This window comes from Podarcis pityusensis, assembly GCF_964106645.2.
Source record: "Podarcis pityusensis genome assembly, chromosome: 3".
Taxonomy (NCBI): domain Eukaryota; kingdom Metazoa; phylum Chordata; class Lepidosauria; order Squamata; family Lacertidae; genus Podarcis; species Podarcis pityusensis.
The window spans coordinates 95,838,684-95,858,175 of record NC_138026.1 but is presented as its reverse complement, the minus strand read 5'-3'; the positions used below and the strand labels follow the sequence as shown (position 1 = coordinate 95,858,175).

The 19,492-nt window shown below is 40.0% G+C and overlaps 1 protein-coding gene and 1 long non-coding RNA gene across 25 annotated transcripts in view; one reads left to right on the top strand and one right to left on the bottom strand.

Annotated features, from left to right (window-relative positions):
- LOC308474388 overlaps positions 1-19,492 on the top strand; it is a 43,561-nt gene that overhangs the window by 12,316 nt on the left and 11,753 nt on the right. For all 4 annotated transcript variants that reach the window (XR_013984673.1, XR_013984674.1, XR_013984675.1 and 1 more), the window contains one exon: positions 12,420-12,570. This is a non-coding gene — a long non-coding RNA (uncharacterized lncRNA). The remainder of the gene's footprint in view (positions 1-12,419; positions 12,571-19,492) is intronic.
- Positions 15,399-19,492, bottom strand: part of ESRRG (estrogen related receptor gamma) — a 483,548-nt gene continuing 479,454 nt past the window's right edge. For all 21 annotated transcript variants that reach the window (XM_081000562.1, XM_081000567.1, XM_081000563.1 and 18 more), the window contains one exon: positions 15,399-19,231. In XM_081000562.1, the coding sequence (XP_080856688.1) occupies positions 18,987-19,231 (245 nt within the window). In that variant the 3' untranslated portion in view covers positions 15,399-18,986. The remainder of the gene's footprint in view (positions 19,232-19,492) is intronic.

Genomic DNA, 19,492 nt, shown 5'->3' with positions numbered 1-19,492 from the left:
ATAGTTGTATATGAATGAGCTGAGACTATAATAGTAACATTCCTGCTAAGTTGGTGCCATACAAGCATTTTGTCCGTATATGTATTCGCTATAGCAGCAGAAATGCAAAGTAAGGGGCTGCACCCCATACAGCCAAGTTTTTAATGCACATTATTATTCATTGGGGAACTAATAAAGGAACAGATTGTGCAGTGTAATTATTGAAAGTCACAAAAAGAATGGAATTGTCAGCTCTGAAGCAAACATATTAATGTGATCTAGGGCAAGTAATTTAAACTCAAGTGTATCTTCTCCCAGTTGGTATGACTTTGGAAATTTGTGAATAGAACCTAGTCTTTTTGAGCAGAATCCCAAAGAGTCCAGTGCTAATCATCTGCCTCTAAGTCCCATTGATTTTATATCCAGTCAAAAACATAATGCTAAGTATGTTTCAAATGTATCCCTTTGACTAACGCTTCCAGAGGTGCTGTTGTGTTATGTCTGTTGCAGCAAGAACAGCTAAAAGTGATCATGGTACAGTAAACCTGTGGGCCATTAAGATGCTCTTAGACTCTTCCTCCTCCTTCGCTGAATCTCTGCTGGAAGAATGCTCCAACACTAAATGCCCAACTTCTAATGGAGGCTAGTTGGGCCTTGGTAACACAGATAACTTCTCTGAGAGGCAGTGGAAGACAGGAGTGCCTGGCGTGCTCTGGTCCATGGGGTCACGAAGAGTCGGACATGACTAAATGACTAAACAACAACACAGATAACACAGTCCTGTGTATTGGGACAATCCTGGGTGCATGGGGCCAGCACCAGCGCTGCATTCACATGGCAGTGTATTATGTTCTCATGCCTTTTCTCTATCTGCTAAGTTGCGCATTATATTTGTGCATTCACATGATGTAAAAGCTACTTCTGGAACTATAATGGAATATAGTGCAAATTAAGTGGTCATTTCCATGTTATTTGCTTCCAGGTAAAATGAAAATGAGTGGTAAACTGGCACAAAATTCCACTATAGTTCTGGAACTGGCTCTTACATTATCTGGAAGATAAAATGTGGAAATTAACAGGGAAATGTTGTGAAAATGGAATGAACTGCCGTGTGGATGAAGCCTGCGAGTAAACTCTTGAAACTCTTCATTCTTCAAATGACCGGGAAAACTAAGCGAGAGACTTCTTTGCTCATAGCAAAGGGCAATGAAAGATATTAGCTAGTGAACAGAACATGACTTAGATTATGGTTGGCTATGGAGATAATGAACAGCTACTTCTTAGTGTGTCTTAAGGAATGTTGGGTGGGGGGTGGGGGGGGGTGTGGAAACATAGTTAAAACTATATGGAGGATAAATAACAGATGCCAGATGGGAGACTAGAGAAATGCCTGAGGTCAGCTGCTAAGAACATGAGGAAATCTGAAGTCCAATATGTGCAGACATTATGGTAGATGAGGTAAAGGGACATAATCCTCACAATGAGATAATATGGCCTTTCCATATAATTGGAAAAAAAATTATGACAACTTCATTTGAAATATCAAAAAAAATACAGTCAGCATAAGCTCTAATATTAATAGGGTGAGCAAATATTATTATCCTATTTAATCACAAGTGATTTAATGATCCTTATCTGATTATACAGGCATCCCAAGCAACAGTATTAAAATAAATAAATAGAACATTAAAAAGGGTTTTATCTGGTAAGCTGCTTGAAAATATCCAAATTAAATGGTACCAGGAGCAGGCGGGGGAGAGGAATCCATCAATTTTAATGGTATCTAAATATTTAAAATTACTATGGGTGTGTGCACAACACTGTCCAGTGTTAATAATAAGTAGGTCTCAAGCTGCTTCTATTAATCAAAGGGGATAGTTCCATTGACTTGAATAGGAACAAAATAGCCCTGCTGCATCAGATCAGAGGCCCATCTAGCACAGCATCCTGTTCTCACAGTGGCCAACCAGATGCCAACCTCTGGAAGATGTGCCACAAATGTGCTCCTGTCAGCTTCATCAAAGACAATGAAGCAGATGAGGTGATGGCTTGACTGAAAGGTGTGCAAGCCTCTTATTGACTGTGCCTGAAGACAGGAAAGAGCACATTATCATGCTTACAGTGATGCCACCACAGCATCCTTAACTAGCTGTCCAGCAGAGCTATTCCCTGTGGTGAATGGGTTACTGAATTCTGGTCCAGATAAGGAGGCCTTGGAGACCTGCTGTAACAAACATATGAGGTCCTTAGAAGACCTGCTGCTGTAACAAACATAAGAGGTCCTTAGAAGGCACAGTCCCTTGTATTCATGCTGAACTTGATATTGCCATTGCTACACATACTGTGTGGGTATCTCAAGCACATACAGTGAGACAGGTTAAGTGGGATTAGTTTTGTAGTCTGATATGGGGAACGCCCTTGAAAAGGCACAACCAGCCAAATGTATACTTGATCCTTGTCTTTCATGGCTATTAACATGTATTCCCAGGGCAGGGTTAAGGAACCTCAGGCCTGCTCGGCCCCCGCATTTGGTCCACAAGGACATTTGGTCCACAAGGACATTTTGGCAAAGTCACACCCATCCGCCCTACACCTGATGTCATGTATGGGACAGATAGAGACTTGGGTCTGCCTGATAAGGTTTGCAGACACCACAGTTACCTCTGCAAAACCCAACCATTACTTGATAGTCTGGTTTTCTAGACAGTTTTCATAGGTGTTTCGCAGGCTGTGCACTTGCTTGCACAGTTTGATTTTAAAACATGGGGGCAAAAAAGGGTTTCATTGTGATGACAGCTGACTGACAGGTGGGCCCACCTGCAAAACTTGGCCTGCAGAGGATGAGGAAGATAAAGATCTGGACCACCAGCCAGATCCAGTTCCCCACCCAACAGCATGGGATTAACTGGGTGGGATCCAGGAGTGATAAATTCCTCTTTGAAGGTGAGATGGTACCCACTGCTTTAAAAGCCCTCTCTGGATCTGTAGGTTTGTGACAAATTCTGCCCAGCTGCAAATATCTGGTCAGACAGCTCCAAGAGTGCTTGGAAGAGATGTGTTATCCAAATCTTTTTCAATGTATTTCGGTCCAGTTTTGGCACAAAAATGACCTTTTTTGGTTTAATGAATGGCCTCTGCCAAGAAGGGGCAAAGGAGAATGTTGGTCTGTGGGTTATTCTGACTCTCTAAGCAGCTTCTGATACAACTGACCATAGTATTTTGCTGGTTTGGCTCTTTGGGTTGGGAATCAGACGAACAGTAATTCAGACTCCTACTTATAGATCCAGTTACAGAAGACGACAGTGAGGGACTTCTGCCTAGCCCCATGTAAATTAAACTGTGAGGTCCTGCAAGGTTCCATCTTTTCCCTTATGCTTGTGTGTGTGTGTGTGTGTGTTAGTTACCACCCAACTGATTGGGTTGCTCTAGTCACTGAGCAGCTTCCAACAAATTATAAAACCACATCAAACATGAAAAACTTCCCTATATTTATAGCTGCTGGGGGGGAGTCATCAGGTGATTTGAAGCATAGTGCCAGCAATATGCTGTTGAAACCCAACTCTGTTTCTCATTGTTATCAGTCAGGTGAAGCTGCCCAGACACAGGACTGGAGCTCAGAGGTTGTAAGGGCCAAACAACTGAGTAACTGTACTATAACTGTAGCATGTAGTTGGATAGTAGAGTGAAGATATATTATAGCTAAATATACGTCGTGGTTTATGCAATTTCATTTTCCTCTACAATGTATAGGTGCATATGGAATAGAAGGCACCATGCCAAATCCTGTGTTTTGAGAAAATCTAAAGTTAACAGAGTACAGTTGTTCATTTGTGGGAAGGACTAACGCTATGGCTCAATCTCCTTCCCTTTATTTCCACTGGCTCAGAGCACGAACTGTCTGCAGCAGGAAGTTCCATCAGCCTACAGGAATATAGCTCAAGTCCAATATATGTTTGTAAAATTGACATGTTTATGCTTTAAAGCTATTTTCACTCTTCACAATTGCCCTTTATAGACAATGTAACAACTAAATGCATAGTCTTTTTCAGCTCTAATTTGACCTACCCAATGTTTGTGTGAGTGTGTAAGTGTTTAGGAAAAATATAAATGCCAAGTAGACCTTTAGATTAATAGGCACCATATTGGTAATGTACAAATCACTTTTAACAGCCACTATTACTTGGGGTGGGGGAAGGAGCTTGCTAACTGCTCTTTAATTAAGTACACTAAATGACCTTAAGGGGATTAGTAGTCTTGTCTGATAATCAATAAGCATGGCAAGATTGCTGTCCCATAAACTGGGGCTGGAGAACAAAATTAATCTGTGCAGATTAGTTCTCCTAGTCTGCTTTGTTTGCTGAAGACTGGTTCAGAATAGCTGTGGTGGAATTCATTCATCAGAGCTGCAACAAAATCCTTTTGCAAATATGGATTCTCATTTCTCGCCTGAGCCTGAGTAAGAACAATGCAGCTCAGGAACAAGGGCGAAAGAGTATCTGTATCAGCAACCCCCCCCCCAAAAAAAATCAAGCATGAAGCCTCATTAATGAATTGATGGGATGGATGGGCACTAAGCAGGGCAGCCTTGTGCCCTCTTTTACAGAAGACAGTCGTCTATGTGAAGGGATGTGGGTGGTGCTGTGGTCTAAACCACTGAGCATCTTGGGCTTGCTGATTGGAAGGTTGGCAGTTCGAATCTGTCTGATGGGGTGAGCTCCTGTTGCTCTGTCCCAGCTTCTGCCAACCTAGCAGTTCAAAAGCACACGAGTGCAAGTAAATAAATAGGTAATGCTCCGGCAGGAAGGTACGTAAACAGTGTTTCCGTGTGCTCTGACACTTGTCACAGTGTCCCATAGTGCCAGGAGCGGTTTAGTCATGACCTGGAAAGTTGTGTGCAGACAAACCCCGGCTCCCTCGGCCTGAAAAGCGACATGAGCGCTGCACCCCATAGTCACCTTTGACTGGACTTAACTGTCCAGGGGTCCTTTACCTTTTACCTTTTAACGCTCTATACGAAGGGCGGTCAGGAAACGCCTCTGTATTTTAAAATGTCTCTTATTGAAGGGCTCCCAGTCTGTTCTGAAGATTAAGTACCATAAGAAGGGGGAGCTAGGCCACAAAACAACAGCTATTGGGCTCCATTTATCCATTTTAAAAATAAGTAACCCTGGCAAGGTATGAATTCAGCAGTCCAGTTAAAATGTTGCAGCTTGACGTGCAAGTAGACGACCCCCCCCCCCAGCCATTTCCCAAAAAGAATCCCACCTGTGGACTGTATTTTCTCTTCGTATCCCAAATATTATCTAAATACTACCGTTTATTAGTTTCTAATATTCACTAGCAGAGTCTGGTATCCCATCTATAACTGTATGTTTGCATTTGGACTTGTGGGACACACTTGGGTTATCAGGCCTCAATCCTGCAATTCCGCAACAATGGCTCTACTTTGCTCTGTGAGCTGTTGGAAGGTGTGCAATGAACCCAACTTTTCTCCTTTTCCATCACCCATCGGTGAGGTGCATGTGTGGAATACAAAAACAAAACAGAAATGGTTTCGTTTTGAAGACAGGATGTCTGTAAAACAGTGTTTATTACCTGGAAAGCCGTAACAGGGTTCATGCAAACTTAGGCAGTATTGGGCTCTCACTCCCCAAGAGATCAGTCATATCATGTGCCTTCAGCCTCTTTATGTCAAAGGACTTCTGGGAGCTGATTTTACAGCAATGGCATGATATAATAGAGAGTAATTAATGCTGTATCGAACATGTCATTTTTACCCAGTTTTATTCAATTTAATTAATTTGCTCAAATTAAACAACTCTGGTAGAGAAGAAAGAAAGAAAAAGAATGTAGATCGGCTGATTTTTCCTGACTCTATAAAGATGTATGAAAAGTTGGATATAAAGTGTAAAGAATGTGCACGAGAGATAGAGAGAAAGTCAACAGAGAATCTTAATTCAATTTGCTGAATTATTTTAAGGCATATTGCTGGTTTATTATTCAAGTGTATCGTGTTCAAATAGACATACATATTTCCAGACCCACTTTAAATGCTGCTTTTAATGGTTTAGAACCAGGTTACCTCCTCCCACATATGCCTATCTGAACCCTAAGATCTTCTTTTGAGGTCTTCCTCTAGATGTCCAGGCCAAGTGAAGTGAAGCAAGTGCTTACTAAGAGGGCCTTTTTGGTAGTGGCACCATGGCTATAGAATAGGCTCCCCAGAGAGGCTCGCCTGGCACCTTCTCTATGCTCTTTTGGGTGCAGGTAATTCAAACATAATTTAAATTATGTTTTAAAATCTAGGCTTTAAACTTCTTATACCATTTGTGTTTCAGGGGAAACTTTTTTGCCTGTCCTGTAATGCTTCCTGTTAATTTTAATTATATATTTTCTAATATAGTTTTGTTTGTAAGCCACCCAAGTCATATTTATTGTTGGGCAGCTATATTAGCTTATTAACAATTATCAACATTGATTCTAAACATTTTTATGATTATATTAGTATTCTTCGAATCAATATATGTCGTATATAAAGATTTTCAACAATTCTTTAACCTTTTATACTTACATGTAAATTTCCCTTCACTAGCAATCCACAAACATGCTACTATTGATTGCTGCTTAAGGGAAAAATCTTCTTTTTTGCTTGTGTTATAAAAACATATTACAGCTGGGTTTTTTAGGTTCCTTCTTTTGTTCTTGTGAAAAGGTTTTGTGGCGTGAAGTACAGGAGATTGACCTTAATCTTTTCACACTGGGAGTTTGGAGTTTCTTCCCCTAAATCTCCTGGTTATAAGAGATAACTCATTTGTATTTAAGATACAATAAGAGCCTCACAGAAATTCATTTAGTGGTGCATTTAGTAAAGGAGCATCTATTCATTTTGGTCCTGGTCAGCCTTGTGTGGGATAGGAGACTATTTTTTTGTTGAAAAAAAATTATAGTGATGTAAATCACTGTGATAGCTATGCGAATTGCCAGTATAAGCACACTTTCCTTTTTAATCTATTATTGAAACCTAACTTCTACAATTCTATGATTCCATGCTTCTAGGGTTGTTGCCTTTTAGAAGTAACAGGGTTCCAAACGGTAGAAAAATACAAGTCCCGAAACTCTACCCAAAAATCCAAAAATGGAATGAAAATGTATGCAAAATATTAAGTATGGATAAAATCTTGCATCAGTTGCACTTTCACATCAGCTAATCCTGAATTTAATGATGATTTTAGACGGAAATGGCACCCAGTTCTAAACATGATCAACTCTGTTTCCTGGAAATACAAAAGGTTGCTTAGGTTCTCTTCTTTCGCTATTTAAAGAAGGCAACAATAGATCACATTTAGCACTGTCTACTTCCCTTTATACATTACATAATTACTACTGTTGTTAAAGTTATATAAAACTTGGAATAATCAGTTTTGTAAATCTGTAGAAGGCTTATAGCTTATAGGTTGCTTCTCCTCCCCATTGACTTCCTTTTGCCAACAGTCCCTCACATTGAAGACAGTCCTAGTGAAGCTGTGAAAAGATTAGACAGAGCACATGGTACAGTGAACTGGAGAGAGTGTTAGGAGTGTGAGTTTAATGCTGTTACTGTTAAAATAGTTCCCTATTAACTCCTTTCATTTCCACCATTAGCACAATTGGGAAAACCAATAGATTATTCCCAAACGGTGCTAAAAACAAAACAAAACTGCAGAGTGACTTCACTGCTTTTATACGAAGTATATATATGACTAGTGGCTCTTCCAGTAGACAAGCTTAGGTTGCTTGTATGTGTTCATTTACAGCAAGTCACAGCTGACAGTTTCCCTCCCTTTCAACGCTGCCTCCTTGATTCTGAGTGTCCATGCTTCTAGGTTTGTGGGAGAGGAATGAGGGAAGATTCACCTAATACAGTGATACCTCTGGTTATGAACTTAATTCATTCTGCAGGGCTGTTCTTAACCTGAAGCCATTCTTAACTTGAGGTGCCACTTTAGCTTAAAGGGCCTCCGTGCTGCCGGCGTGCAATTTCTGTTCTCATCCTGAGGTAAAGTTCTTAACCCGAGGTACTACTTCCAGGTTAGCGGAGTCTGCAACCCGCAGTGTTTGTAACCCGAGATACCACTTTACTACACAGTAAGACAATGGACGCGGGTGGCGCTGTGGGTAAAACCTCAGTGCCTAGGACTTGCTGATCGTATGGTCGGTGGTTCAAATCCCCACGGTGGGGTGAGCTCCCGTCGTTCGGTCCCAGCTCCTGCCCACCTAGCAGTTCGAAAGCACCCCTAAGTGCAAGTAGATTAATAGGTACCGCTTTGTAATGGGAAGGTAAACGGCGTTTCCGTGTGCTGGTGCTGGCTCGCCAGAGCAGCTTCGTCACGCTGGCCACGTGACCCGGAAGTGTCTTCGGACAGTGCTGGCTCCGGCCTCTTAAGCGAGATGAGCACGCAACCCCAGAGTCGGTCACGACTGGCCCGTATGGGCAGGGGTACCTTTACCTTTACCTTTTTAAGACAATGGTATGAGATCCCACAGGGCATGGAATCAAGTAGGAACAGAAGGAGCTGGCCTGTGGTGGGAGGGTCCCAAAGGACATGACATACTTGTGAGATCTGGTGAATGATGGAGGCCCAGTAAGGAGCTAAAGCCGTCAGGCCCGATGCAATGGAGAAAGAGAATCTGCCAAACCAAAAGGATCCATGATTCAACTTCAGAATCCATGTTTTGTCCAAGAAGGACAGCAGAAGTTACCAAGCGTGTACAATATGTTCTTAAGTGCTGTCAATATTTTTGGTGACTGAAGGGCAAGGATACGCCATACTGTTTCTTGTAGGTGCCACACAGTGGCTTTGGAGATAAGTACATAGTGCATGGGAGGAGTGCTGATTGGACAGCAGCATCCCTTTGCATGAGGACCGAGGCTCTGGTGAAAGAGAAGGCATTGGCCCCACTCTCATGGACCTCTCCAGTACTTGTTTTTGATTGTATCTGATGAAGCACACTTATAGCATAATATTTAGTAGTAGTCCAGTTGTACCTTGGATCCCGAACGCCTTGCGAGTCAAACGTTTTGGCTCCTGAACACCGCAAACCTGGAAGTGAGTGTTCTGGCTTGCGAATGTTCTTTGGAACCCAAATGTCCGATGGGGCTTTCGCAGTTTCCGATTGGCTGCAGAAGCTTCCTGCAGCCAATCAGAAACCGCACTTTGGTTTCTGAACGTTTTGGAAGTCGAACGGACTTCTGGAACAGATTCCGCTCGACTTCCAAGGCACAACTGCATTTATTACATTTGTTATTCACTGCATACAAAAGAAAAAGAATCAAAGTAACTTAGCCAGATAAGATAAATAAGGACTTGTCTTAACCACTCCACTAAAAGATTAATTATTTATTTAATTAATTTGTATGCCACCTTTCATATGTAGATCTCAGGGCAATTCAGAACATAAAATTACAATATAAAAAGCACAAGATACATAATAAAAATAAGAACAAAAACAAACCAATAATCCTCCCTCCCACAACACATTTGAAAGGCCATTGGATGTCAATCAGCCCAAGGCCTAGTTGAAGAGGAACGTTTTTACCTGGTGCTTGAATGTGTATAATGAAGTTACCAAAGGTCTGAGTGAATAAAAGGGTCCTAGTGTGGTGCCTCAAAACCAATGATGAAAGTGCCAGGCATGTTTCTCCCGGGACAACAATCCACTGGTGGGATGGGCTGGCTTGAAAAAGCCCATTCTTGTGTGGCTACCCTCCAGAACGCCCTCTGTTTGGCACATGGTGAGAATACTCATGTTGGTCTTTAAGGCACCAGAATGCTCTCTTGTTTTCAGTTGGTCTTTAGCGAGTGCAGGGAATGCATTGCGGTCCCCATTTCTCCCTTCCAACTAGCTTGGTTTCCAGCTGATTTTCAAAGAGAGGTCCTTGTGCACTTACCCATTAGCTGAGGAACTGAGTGTAGAGCAGGTACTTGCTTCCCATGTTCATTTTGCATGTTTAAGTTTATTGCTTTTGTATTTGTATGAACCCAGTGGTAGAGTCAAAATAGAACAACAGGATATTAATATCATTATACAATATTGAGAGACAACATGGATCTTTTAGACCTGAGATGATTGTTGATGAATTGGTCTGGTTTCCAAGCATAGTTTGAAGTGTCAGCTTTGACCTATAAAGCCCTGTACATCATGGGACCTCAGTATCTGAAAGATGTCCTCTTTCCATATGCATGTAGGCCCTTCTCTGAGTGCCTCAACAATAAATTGTATCTATGAAGGTGAGGGTCTTTTCAGTGGTGGACCCTTTGTTGTGAAACACTTAACCCATAATGTTCACCTAGCTCCTGTTTTAATGTATTTTCAGCCACAGGTAAATGTTGAATGGTCACTGTAAAATGTGAAGGTTCATTATTGTTTCACAAGTTTTGTATGTCTTTAAGGGCCAGGGCAAATAACAAGACCCAGTCTTGCAGCTGTGAAACATAGCAGGTGCTGCTAGGTTGTGCTAATTAAGCTGTGTCAGCATTTGGTCATAGTATATAAGGAGCAGCACCTAGCTCTCTTTATCCTGGGGGGGTTGGTGGTTGGGTCATGTTTGTTGTTGTTATCTTTAGTGTAAAAGGAGTTTTTGTTTTGTTATTAAAACCTTGTTAAAGTTATTTTTGAGTTCCTTGTTATGCATGGTCTCCCCAGCAAGCTCTCTGCACCTCAAATAGCCAACAGTAAATACTTAAAAAAAATAAAAGTCTAAGCCTTTTAACATTTTAAATCATGTCTCTAAATACTGTGATCTCCATTGGTGGCTTAGAATGTTGTTCCACCTTTATGAGGGTGTTTTTGTAGCTATTATGAGGGTGTGTTTGTGGCTGCTTTGCATGTCATGCTTTATAAGAGTTTTGCACTGTTCTTAGCGCTTTGCAGGCTGCTCTCAGTGTTGCGTTGTGACTGCTGTTTTACTGGATTTCTTTTGCATTCTTTTTAATGGTTCGTTAGTCAAAGAACTCTAGTTACGCTACAACTTAATAAATATGTACAAATTCGGCACAACAAATAAATAAATTTATATCCTGCTTTTTTTGTAACGGTGCCTACTCAAAAGCGGCGATGTTGTTTTATGACCTAATTTCCTCTGAAAGCCACAGCGAAGTGCTGTCCTTTCTGTGCATCTCGAAGGCCTCCCATTTTTATGGCCCAATTAATTATTAATTTGACTCTCATCTGCAAAATCAGAGGGAGTCCGTGTCCTTCCAGGCAGCGCTCGCATTCGCGCGGTGCCATCGCATTCCTGCAGCTCTGCTTTCGCCTACTGTAATTTCTCTGCTAATAAAGAATATTTAAAAACTGGCCAGGAATCCTAAATTTGAAAAACTCGCTGTTTATTTCAGTGATGCTCCAGAGAAATGATAATGCAGTCCTTTTCCAGATTTAATTTAAACAGGAACAGGCAAAACAAATCTCTGTGGAGGGCATTTGACAATAATAAAATATTTCTCCCAGCGGGTGAGCTGGTAGCAATTGTATTGTTGCCATCAAAGCTCACGTTGCAGCAGGTCATTACCATCATAACAAGCCCTTGGACCAACTGGCATGGGCATGCAACATTGAGCTCCTGATGGGCACATTATTTCAGACCTTTAACTTCACAGAGAACAAGACAAATGCTCCTGGGAAAGGAGGATTATATTTTAAAATTCCTTTCTCTCTCCTCCCCCCTCCCCCCCTCCAGCCTCGCTTAATAATAAGATGCCACACGTAATCAATTGGACGCTTCTTGCTTTCTGTATATTAACTGATTTTAAGAAAACTGAAGGATGGGTATTTGAGTCTTGTGGAAGAACGGCTGTAAAGCCTAATAAAAGGATAAACACTGCTCATGTCTAAGACGTCTCAGTTCACAGCGCACATGAAAGCAAAGCAAAATAAAATAAAGGGGGAAAGGGGGCAAATAGCAACAGGATTCCTATTTTTGGCATTCAGGTGAAATTTACAGAGTACGGTATGCTGTAGGACAGAAATAGAGAGGCTGCGCCTGTATACAATTGTTGGGCTGCAACTCCCAACAGTCCTACCCAGCACGACCAACAATCAAGGCGGATGGGAGCTGTAGTCCAGCAATATCTGGAAGGGCAACAGATTTTCTAACTTTGCTATCAGCACGATTTGTTCTCTTCAACATTTTTGCAATTTAGATATTACTATGTAAGTCTTTCTCGACTGCTGGCATCAGCAGCTCAAGCTGCCATGGTCCTTCCCAGGTCACCAAGCTCATCTTCCACATTTTGGTAACCACATCCTTGGCCCTTGATAAAGGGCATCTTCACAGATCGGTATCTACTTATAACTGAGCTGACATTTCCCAGCAGGAACTTCTAGTTCAAACTGGGGGTGTGGGGTCGAGACTAAAGGAGCACAGCATATCTCTCTCTTTTTTTTAAATTTACTGCCACCAGTTTCAGTTCTCCCAAGACTGCCATTTCCCTCCTCGAAAGCTGCTATCATAATGATGCTACATGATGACTGCGTGTCACCCTGGACCATTTGGGTATAAAAATGGCAAGCACTAATCATCGGGCACTTGGAGAAATACCAATAACAACACTGGTAAGACCTTATTCCATTCTTCTTTGCTGAGGTGCCCCCTATTTTACCACTTGCAAATGGGGTGTGGCAATATGTGGTGTGTGTGTGTATTTGTCTCTGTTTTAATTTAATATGCATTTTACATTTTGATTTTACTTTACAATGTTTTAAGTTATTGCAAGCCATTTTGTGGGTCCTTATGGTTCAGAAAGCAGAATATAAATCAAATGAATGAATCAATCTTTGTTCTCAGCATGTTGCCAGCCACTTTAGCCATGTATGTTCAGTAGGGAGGCTTGGCACTAGGTGCAGGGAAGGTCAGTGACAGATGAAAATCAGTAGCATCTTGCTGAAATGAACATTTCTCTTGCAATATGCCTTCTGCAAGGGGTATTTTTGTTGTAGGGACATATCAAGTGATCTCTACAAAGTGGACTTGAGCGGGAATGATTGTGAATTCAGTGGTCGATCTTGAAATCAGACGGAGTCACAGAATGCCAGTAGATTTCAGGATCTTAAATTTCTGCACAAAACCACTTGTACCTGTGGTGCCTTTGCTTCGTATTTGAAATGGAGTCCTCTGTTTACCAGTGCCAGGGGCTACTGGGCACTGGGTACAGTATTACTTAACTGCCTCTCTTGGATTTTTGCAATGCTGTTAGGTTTCATGGGGGAATGTGTGGTTTCCTTTTCCAAATCTTGGAAAGCCCTTGTTGCTTTTCAGCAAAATATTTTGCTCCTCCCTGGGAAAATGGTGTTTGAGCAAGCATATGCTCACTGGATCCATTCAGACACTCATAACAGATATCAGTTACCAAGAGGATTTTGTAAATTGACAGCTGTGTATGACACACAGTGTTTACCCTGCTAGTCCTGGTTCCTTTATTTGGACTAGCCAAATACTATATGAGAGTTTGCCACAGTCCCAATACAGTTTTTATGTGTCAGGACTGCTGAATCAGTGCACCCAAGACCCAAGAAAAGCCACCTGCTGGAAACAGCTGTCACTGCATGGCCAGGGCTATGATATATAGGGTTTCTCAGATTCAAGCCACAGCAAGGAAAAGTCTTGCTTCATGCATCCATTTTGTTAGCATGCATTTAAAGATGATCAATGCAGCCTAATCCCATGGCTAAGCCTGGAACCTCAGTGAAATGGCTTTTGGGATTTGGGGAATCAGCCTAGAGAGTCTACACCTAGGAAACAGTGAAAAGAACATGCATGTAAATATGATAAAATGCATGAGGCAGATGATCAGCTCTTTTTTTAGAGGGCAACTAGCAATCAGGTGCCAAAAATCTGGGTTAATTTTTATAATAGAGAAACAGAGCATGGAATAAAATGGCAGTAGTATAGTAATAGCCCAATTTTATACAAGTTCACTCAGAAGTAAATCCATTTGGTGTCTCAACCAACAAACCACATGTGCAACAGCTGTGCTGGAACTTGATAGCTGGAAATTGTCTTGCCTGAGTGGAGGTCAATTTGCGTGTATTTGGGTCCAACCCTTACTAATTGGATGGGGAAGAAACCACTCCTTCCCCCTTCAGTCTCTCCCCCCACCCGGAAGATATGGTTAATTGTTACATCTGAATGAATAATTGGAAGCAATCCATGACATGGGACTAATTTGAAGTGAGTTTGCATTATACTGAAAATATCAAATGGGCCTGCACTAAGCAAGTCATGGCTAAAGAGAGAAAAAGTTGCACAGCAAGTTAAACCATGGTTTCAGCAATAAATAATAATGATTTATTTTTTACTGAAAAAGAGGTTCTACTTTCCAGCCCCTCCCACACTTAACAATCACTCTAAAAGCTCTGTGCTGGTTTGGGGTAAATTTCTTTCTAGTAACTCCTCCAAAAAATCAGGTGCTACAGATAGTCTTTTTTTTTGTCATAATTTGGAATTTCCGTGAAGACATGTTTTATGAATGCAATATACCAATACCAAAAGGGAACCTGGTGATTTATCTTAATAGTGGAAGGAGGTGGTGGAAAAACAGGGGCAGGGGCTGAATACTCCGTTGTCTTTAGAAACCTTTGTGTCATACGACCTCTCTAGGGACTGCCTAGCACTGAAGGTGAGAAACATGTTGAGCAAACAAATGACAAAATACTATCACGACAGACTAAAAAGCAAAATTAGTAGTTGTATGTTGATTCTATAAAAAGTCTTCTAGAAGCAAAAGTTGACCCTGTGGCAAGAAGGTACCACCTTTCTGACTCAAGCCAGAGATGCTGTTTCCTGATACATTTAAATCAAGGCTCAGCTATGGTCCTGGAGAATTACTAATGATCATCATTAACACCTATCTACATTATCACTCTACTAGCATTTTGGCTTGCAATTCATAAATGCTGTTGCAAATAAGAACTTACTTTACTTTATTTTTTAAAAAAGATTATCCAATTTGTAAAATAAATGAATAAATCACATTTTAGGAGTGGAATGATGACTATAGCTTTTGATGAAGAAAACAAATAGCCCATTGTAGACAGTAGTAATATGATCTCAAAATTGCAGGGAACTTTTCTTTTATGACACTGACTGAGAGGTAATGATTTTCAGTAACGTGGCTTGATGTGGAGATGTTTTAAGATTAAATAAGTGCTTGTCAGAATGAATTATAATGTGTTAAGGGACAGTCTGCATATTCAGGTGTATGCAAAATGACTATACCACCCTGAAATTCATTTTGACAAGTCTTTATATAGCATGTAGCCATGTGGCCACATTAGCTGGAGGGCGTAGATCCTTAGAGCTCTACTAAAGGTAGGGCTTATTGATTTGATTCCTTGATGTGGGGGCGGGGGAAGCAAAACAAAAGCCACAACGCACAAATAAATTAAAAGCAATTAAAAGTGGAAGCTTGTTTAATATTGCTCTACCATCATCCTGAAAGGCATAATAATTTGAGTTACACATCTGAACTGATTGGAGTTACAGAACCATATCTCCTTTTTGCATTTAACAATATATACAATATAAAATAAATACATTTACACAAATGGACATTGGTTGGAGCACACAGTATGATACACATCACAAAAATATACAGTTGATTGCTTTACAGATGTGAAGCCCATCTACAGCTATAGACATGATTTTTTTTTCATTTGTGTTTTTTACTAGTGGTTATTATGCAACTCCTGGATTATAATAAGCAGCTTAATTCAGTTTCCCCCCCTCTTTTGTGATCTTTGCACAATAAGACTGCCATAAAGTGTTTTCCTAGGCAGGTAAACAGAGACGCTTAAATAATTAAAATACAATTACCAACACCCATTTTCTCTTCCATAAGAAAAATAGCAGTTTTAATTTTTTATATCTTTTTATGTTAGCATTTAAATGCAAAATAGTGGAATAAATACAACAATCTGATTTGATTGAAACAAATGCGTAACTTCCAGGAGTCACACAATCATATTGCTTTAAATAAGGAGAAAGAAATAACAGTAAGAGGAAAGAAAATAGCCTATTAGAAATTTCTTCTGCACATTGAACTGAATGGGGGAGCCAAACAAGACCATAGAGCTCTTACACAATACCCTTTCATTTCAATGGCTTGTGCAGGAGAAATTCCATCTGGATCAATTCCCCTAAATGAAATTTGTTATGCTAAAACACCTTTTGAAATCTTCCCCAATACTTCACAATAAATAAGTTAAAATTTCGTTCAGCAAGGTTTAAGATGAATGTTATTCTAATGCCTGCGCAGTGTATCTGTGTTTCAGTTAACAATTGTACAGCCACGAGATATTTGTTCATTGCAGCTCTAAAAATTACTGAAAACCAATAGTAAAAAAAAATTGCACTGTGTTCCTTTAACACATTCCAGCTTTCTTAAGTCTTTGTATGCTTTTCTTTTCTGAGTGTGTTGATTGGCTATTGACCCTGAAAACCCAAGTTCTTCAATGCGATACAGCAAAAACAATATTTATATTAGATATTTATATATACATATATAGTGTAGTTGAACAGTAGCAACTTAAACCCTGCACAAATTTTCTGGAAAATAATTATTCTGCACTCTTACATATATAAATAATTTTATAGAATCAGCACCATTTCCCTCCCCCGCCCCCAGGAGTTGTGAGGTTTTGCCATTTTTCAAAAGGGACGTGCCAATTTCCAAACTCCTATCACGCTATTAATTTCAAGTTATTGGCCAACTGAATGAATTGCTAATGATGATTTATCTAGGACCACACGACAGTCACTTCTCTACTGAGAAAAACACAATCTACAAGAGAATCCCATATAGCTAATGAGAGATATACAGTATTTCTAGCACAAGGTTGATGTATCATCAGCCTGTTGTATTTTGTTTAAAGCACACGAGTAGCAATAATTTTGGAAACGTGTCTGCATTTTAAAAAAAAGGTTTTGCAACAACACAGAGCAAGTTAATAACAACATCTGAGAGATGATTGGATGAAAGCTATATTTACAGCGTTTAAAAATTAGACTTATCTATAATCTTGAAATATTCAAAGTTTTATTTCTAAGCTATACATAGGTATTCTATAATAAACTGTTACAGAAATTATCCCTTGTTTTGAAAATATTATGATTTCAATGTGTATTTGTCCATAATGAGTACTTGGTTGGATTTTTTTTTTCCAATTTCTTAATTATTACTAGGAAGAACCTTATTATCAGAAGGAATAGAATATACTACTGAAGTCTCCTGAGGAATTTTACATCCAATATTGTCTCTAATTCTACCCTGTGTCTATAAGCACACGCCACAAGAATCCAAACACCACAAGAACAAGACAACAGTCTTTGAATGCAACAGAAAAAATTCCAAAAAGCACAGCAAACATGAAACATTGAAAAGCTGAACTACATTTCCTTTGTTTGTTAGGATTACAATTTTAATTACATTTGTGTACATAGAGTAAGGTTGTTCACATAGTACAGGGAGCAGCTACTAACACTGGTACATTGGTATAGCATTTGATGGAGGTTATTGTTTATTGGTTATTTAGCGACTGTAGTTTTCTGGGGGCATCTCATTAGTTTATACATTAGATTACACCTCTTAACAGTCTTGAAATCGACCAACTTTTATGCTGTGACAACACTGGTTGAAAAAGCAGGTATACTGGTTAGGCTGTTTGTTTAAAAATGGCAATCTACCCAAAATAATATTTTTTACAAATTAATAAATAATGGGTACAAGTGCTAGGTTCTTGAATTTGGTCAGAGGCTGACTATTCTGATATCTGATTCTGCCTTATTGCTAGTTGCAGTGGGTTGAACTTTGGAATAAAGTCTGCAATTTTGTAAAGACAAGCCATATTATTAATTAACACACAATATCATGTAGCAATTGTACCTTGGCCGTACAGAAGCACTTACTAACTTTTTTTTTTATTCCTATTTGACATGGCATCTTAACATGTTAGACTACTCTGATATACTGTAGGTGTAATCTAATCCTTTGTTTCAGTGAACACTTAAGATATAAATCGGAGCTCATGCGAAGAAACGGGATGTCTTAGACCAGACTGGCACACAACATAAATTGCATCCGTGATAATATGCACCTTCCCTTCAACTATTGCTTGAGTAAGATAAATTCCCACATTAACAAATGGCTGAAAAGTGGTAAAGCTGGTAGAAAAAAATCTTCTGTTAGTAAGAAGAACCAAAACATTTGTTTTTTTAAAAAAATCTTCCTTCAGGATTCATTTGTCCTTCATTAAATGTTTGTCATTGTTCAAGCCAGCACAAAAAAATGCAGTATTTATTTATTTATCTTTCCTCTTTAGTATTGCATGAATGAATAAAGCTCAAACTATTCCCTGAAAAAGTTACATCGTAGCTAACCTAAGAAATATCTGGAAGACTTGAAAAAACAATTAAGGAATCAAATGGCTGTAACTGATCTAGATGGAAATGCAATGATAAGAAGCAGCCAATGCGTCGTCATCGAAGTCGTCTAATTAGAGGCTGCTCTTGTGAAACCTAATACTGCATTCAGTCAGTTCATCGTGTTGTACTGTACTGCTATTTACGATGGTTCTCTTTTGATTCCTTTGTCATTGGGGTATTGTGGTTCGTAATAAGTTCACTGGCATCCATATTATGGATTTCAATCCTTTGGCAGGCCTGGCTTCCATCTCTCTTCTATTAGAGACCTCTTTTTAAAAGATTCAGCAGCATAGGGTGCGGGGGAGAGAAAAAGAAAAAGAAAAACCAGAACGGTAAAAAGAAGAGAGAAATCAAGAAAGGGAAACTGTGTCGGAGAAGACACGGAATAGAAAGAGCTGCTGCTTCTCAGTCTTGCTGCGACGTATCACTGCAGTCATTTTAGTTTCCTTAATTTAGATGCTAAAGTTTCTTTGTCGTGGTTTTCCTGTTTATGGTTTTCCCTTTCATTAAAATTCCAGCGTGCGTGACTGGAAGGCCCAGGATGCTTTAGTCAGACCTTGGCCTCCAGCATTTCCAAAAAAAGTTTGTGCATGGGGACTTTGCCTTCCAGTTTGATGTTGTAGAAGTGCTGCACAGCCTTGGTGGAGGTTTGCCTCAGCAGCGGCAGAGTCATCAGCATCTTGCCAGCCCGGCGTGGGTCTTCCATATGCTGCCCGGCCTCATAATCCTGCAGTGCCTCATGTAAGACATCTTGAAGTTTCTGAACGGCTTCAACATCTTCTATGTGCATTGAGTCTGCAAAACAAAAGAGCAAAACAGCAGTTTTCAGTTTCCGTGCCAGAAAGCAAGATTACGATGCCAATGCTCTAGACTGTAACTTGCACCGTAATAAGGAGCAGCACAATAATTGTTTATGGATTTGCATGGATTTACCCAGCATTTTCTGGGCTCTCTTATGAGTAAGTTAGATAATTACTCTCATATTACCATATTGACCTTCTGGAAAATGTTTGAGTCTCTGGTGTAATTACAAACATGTAATTGCTTCCTGCGCTT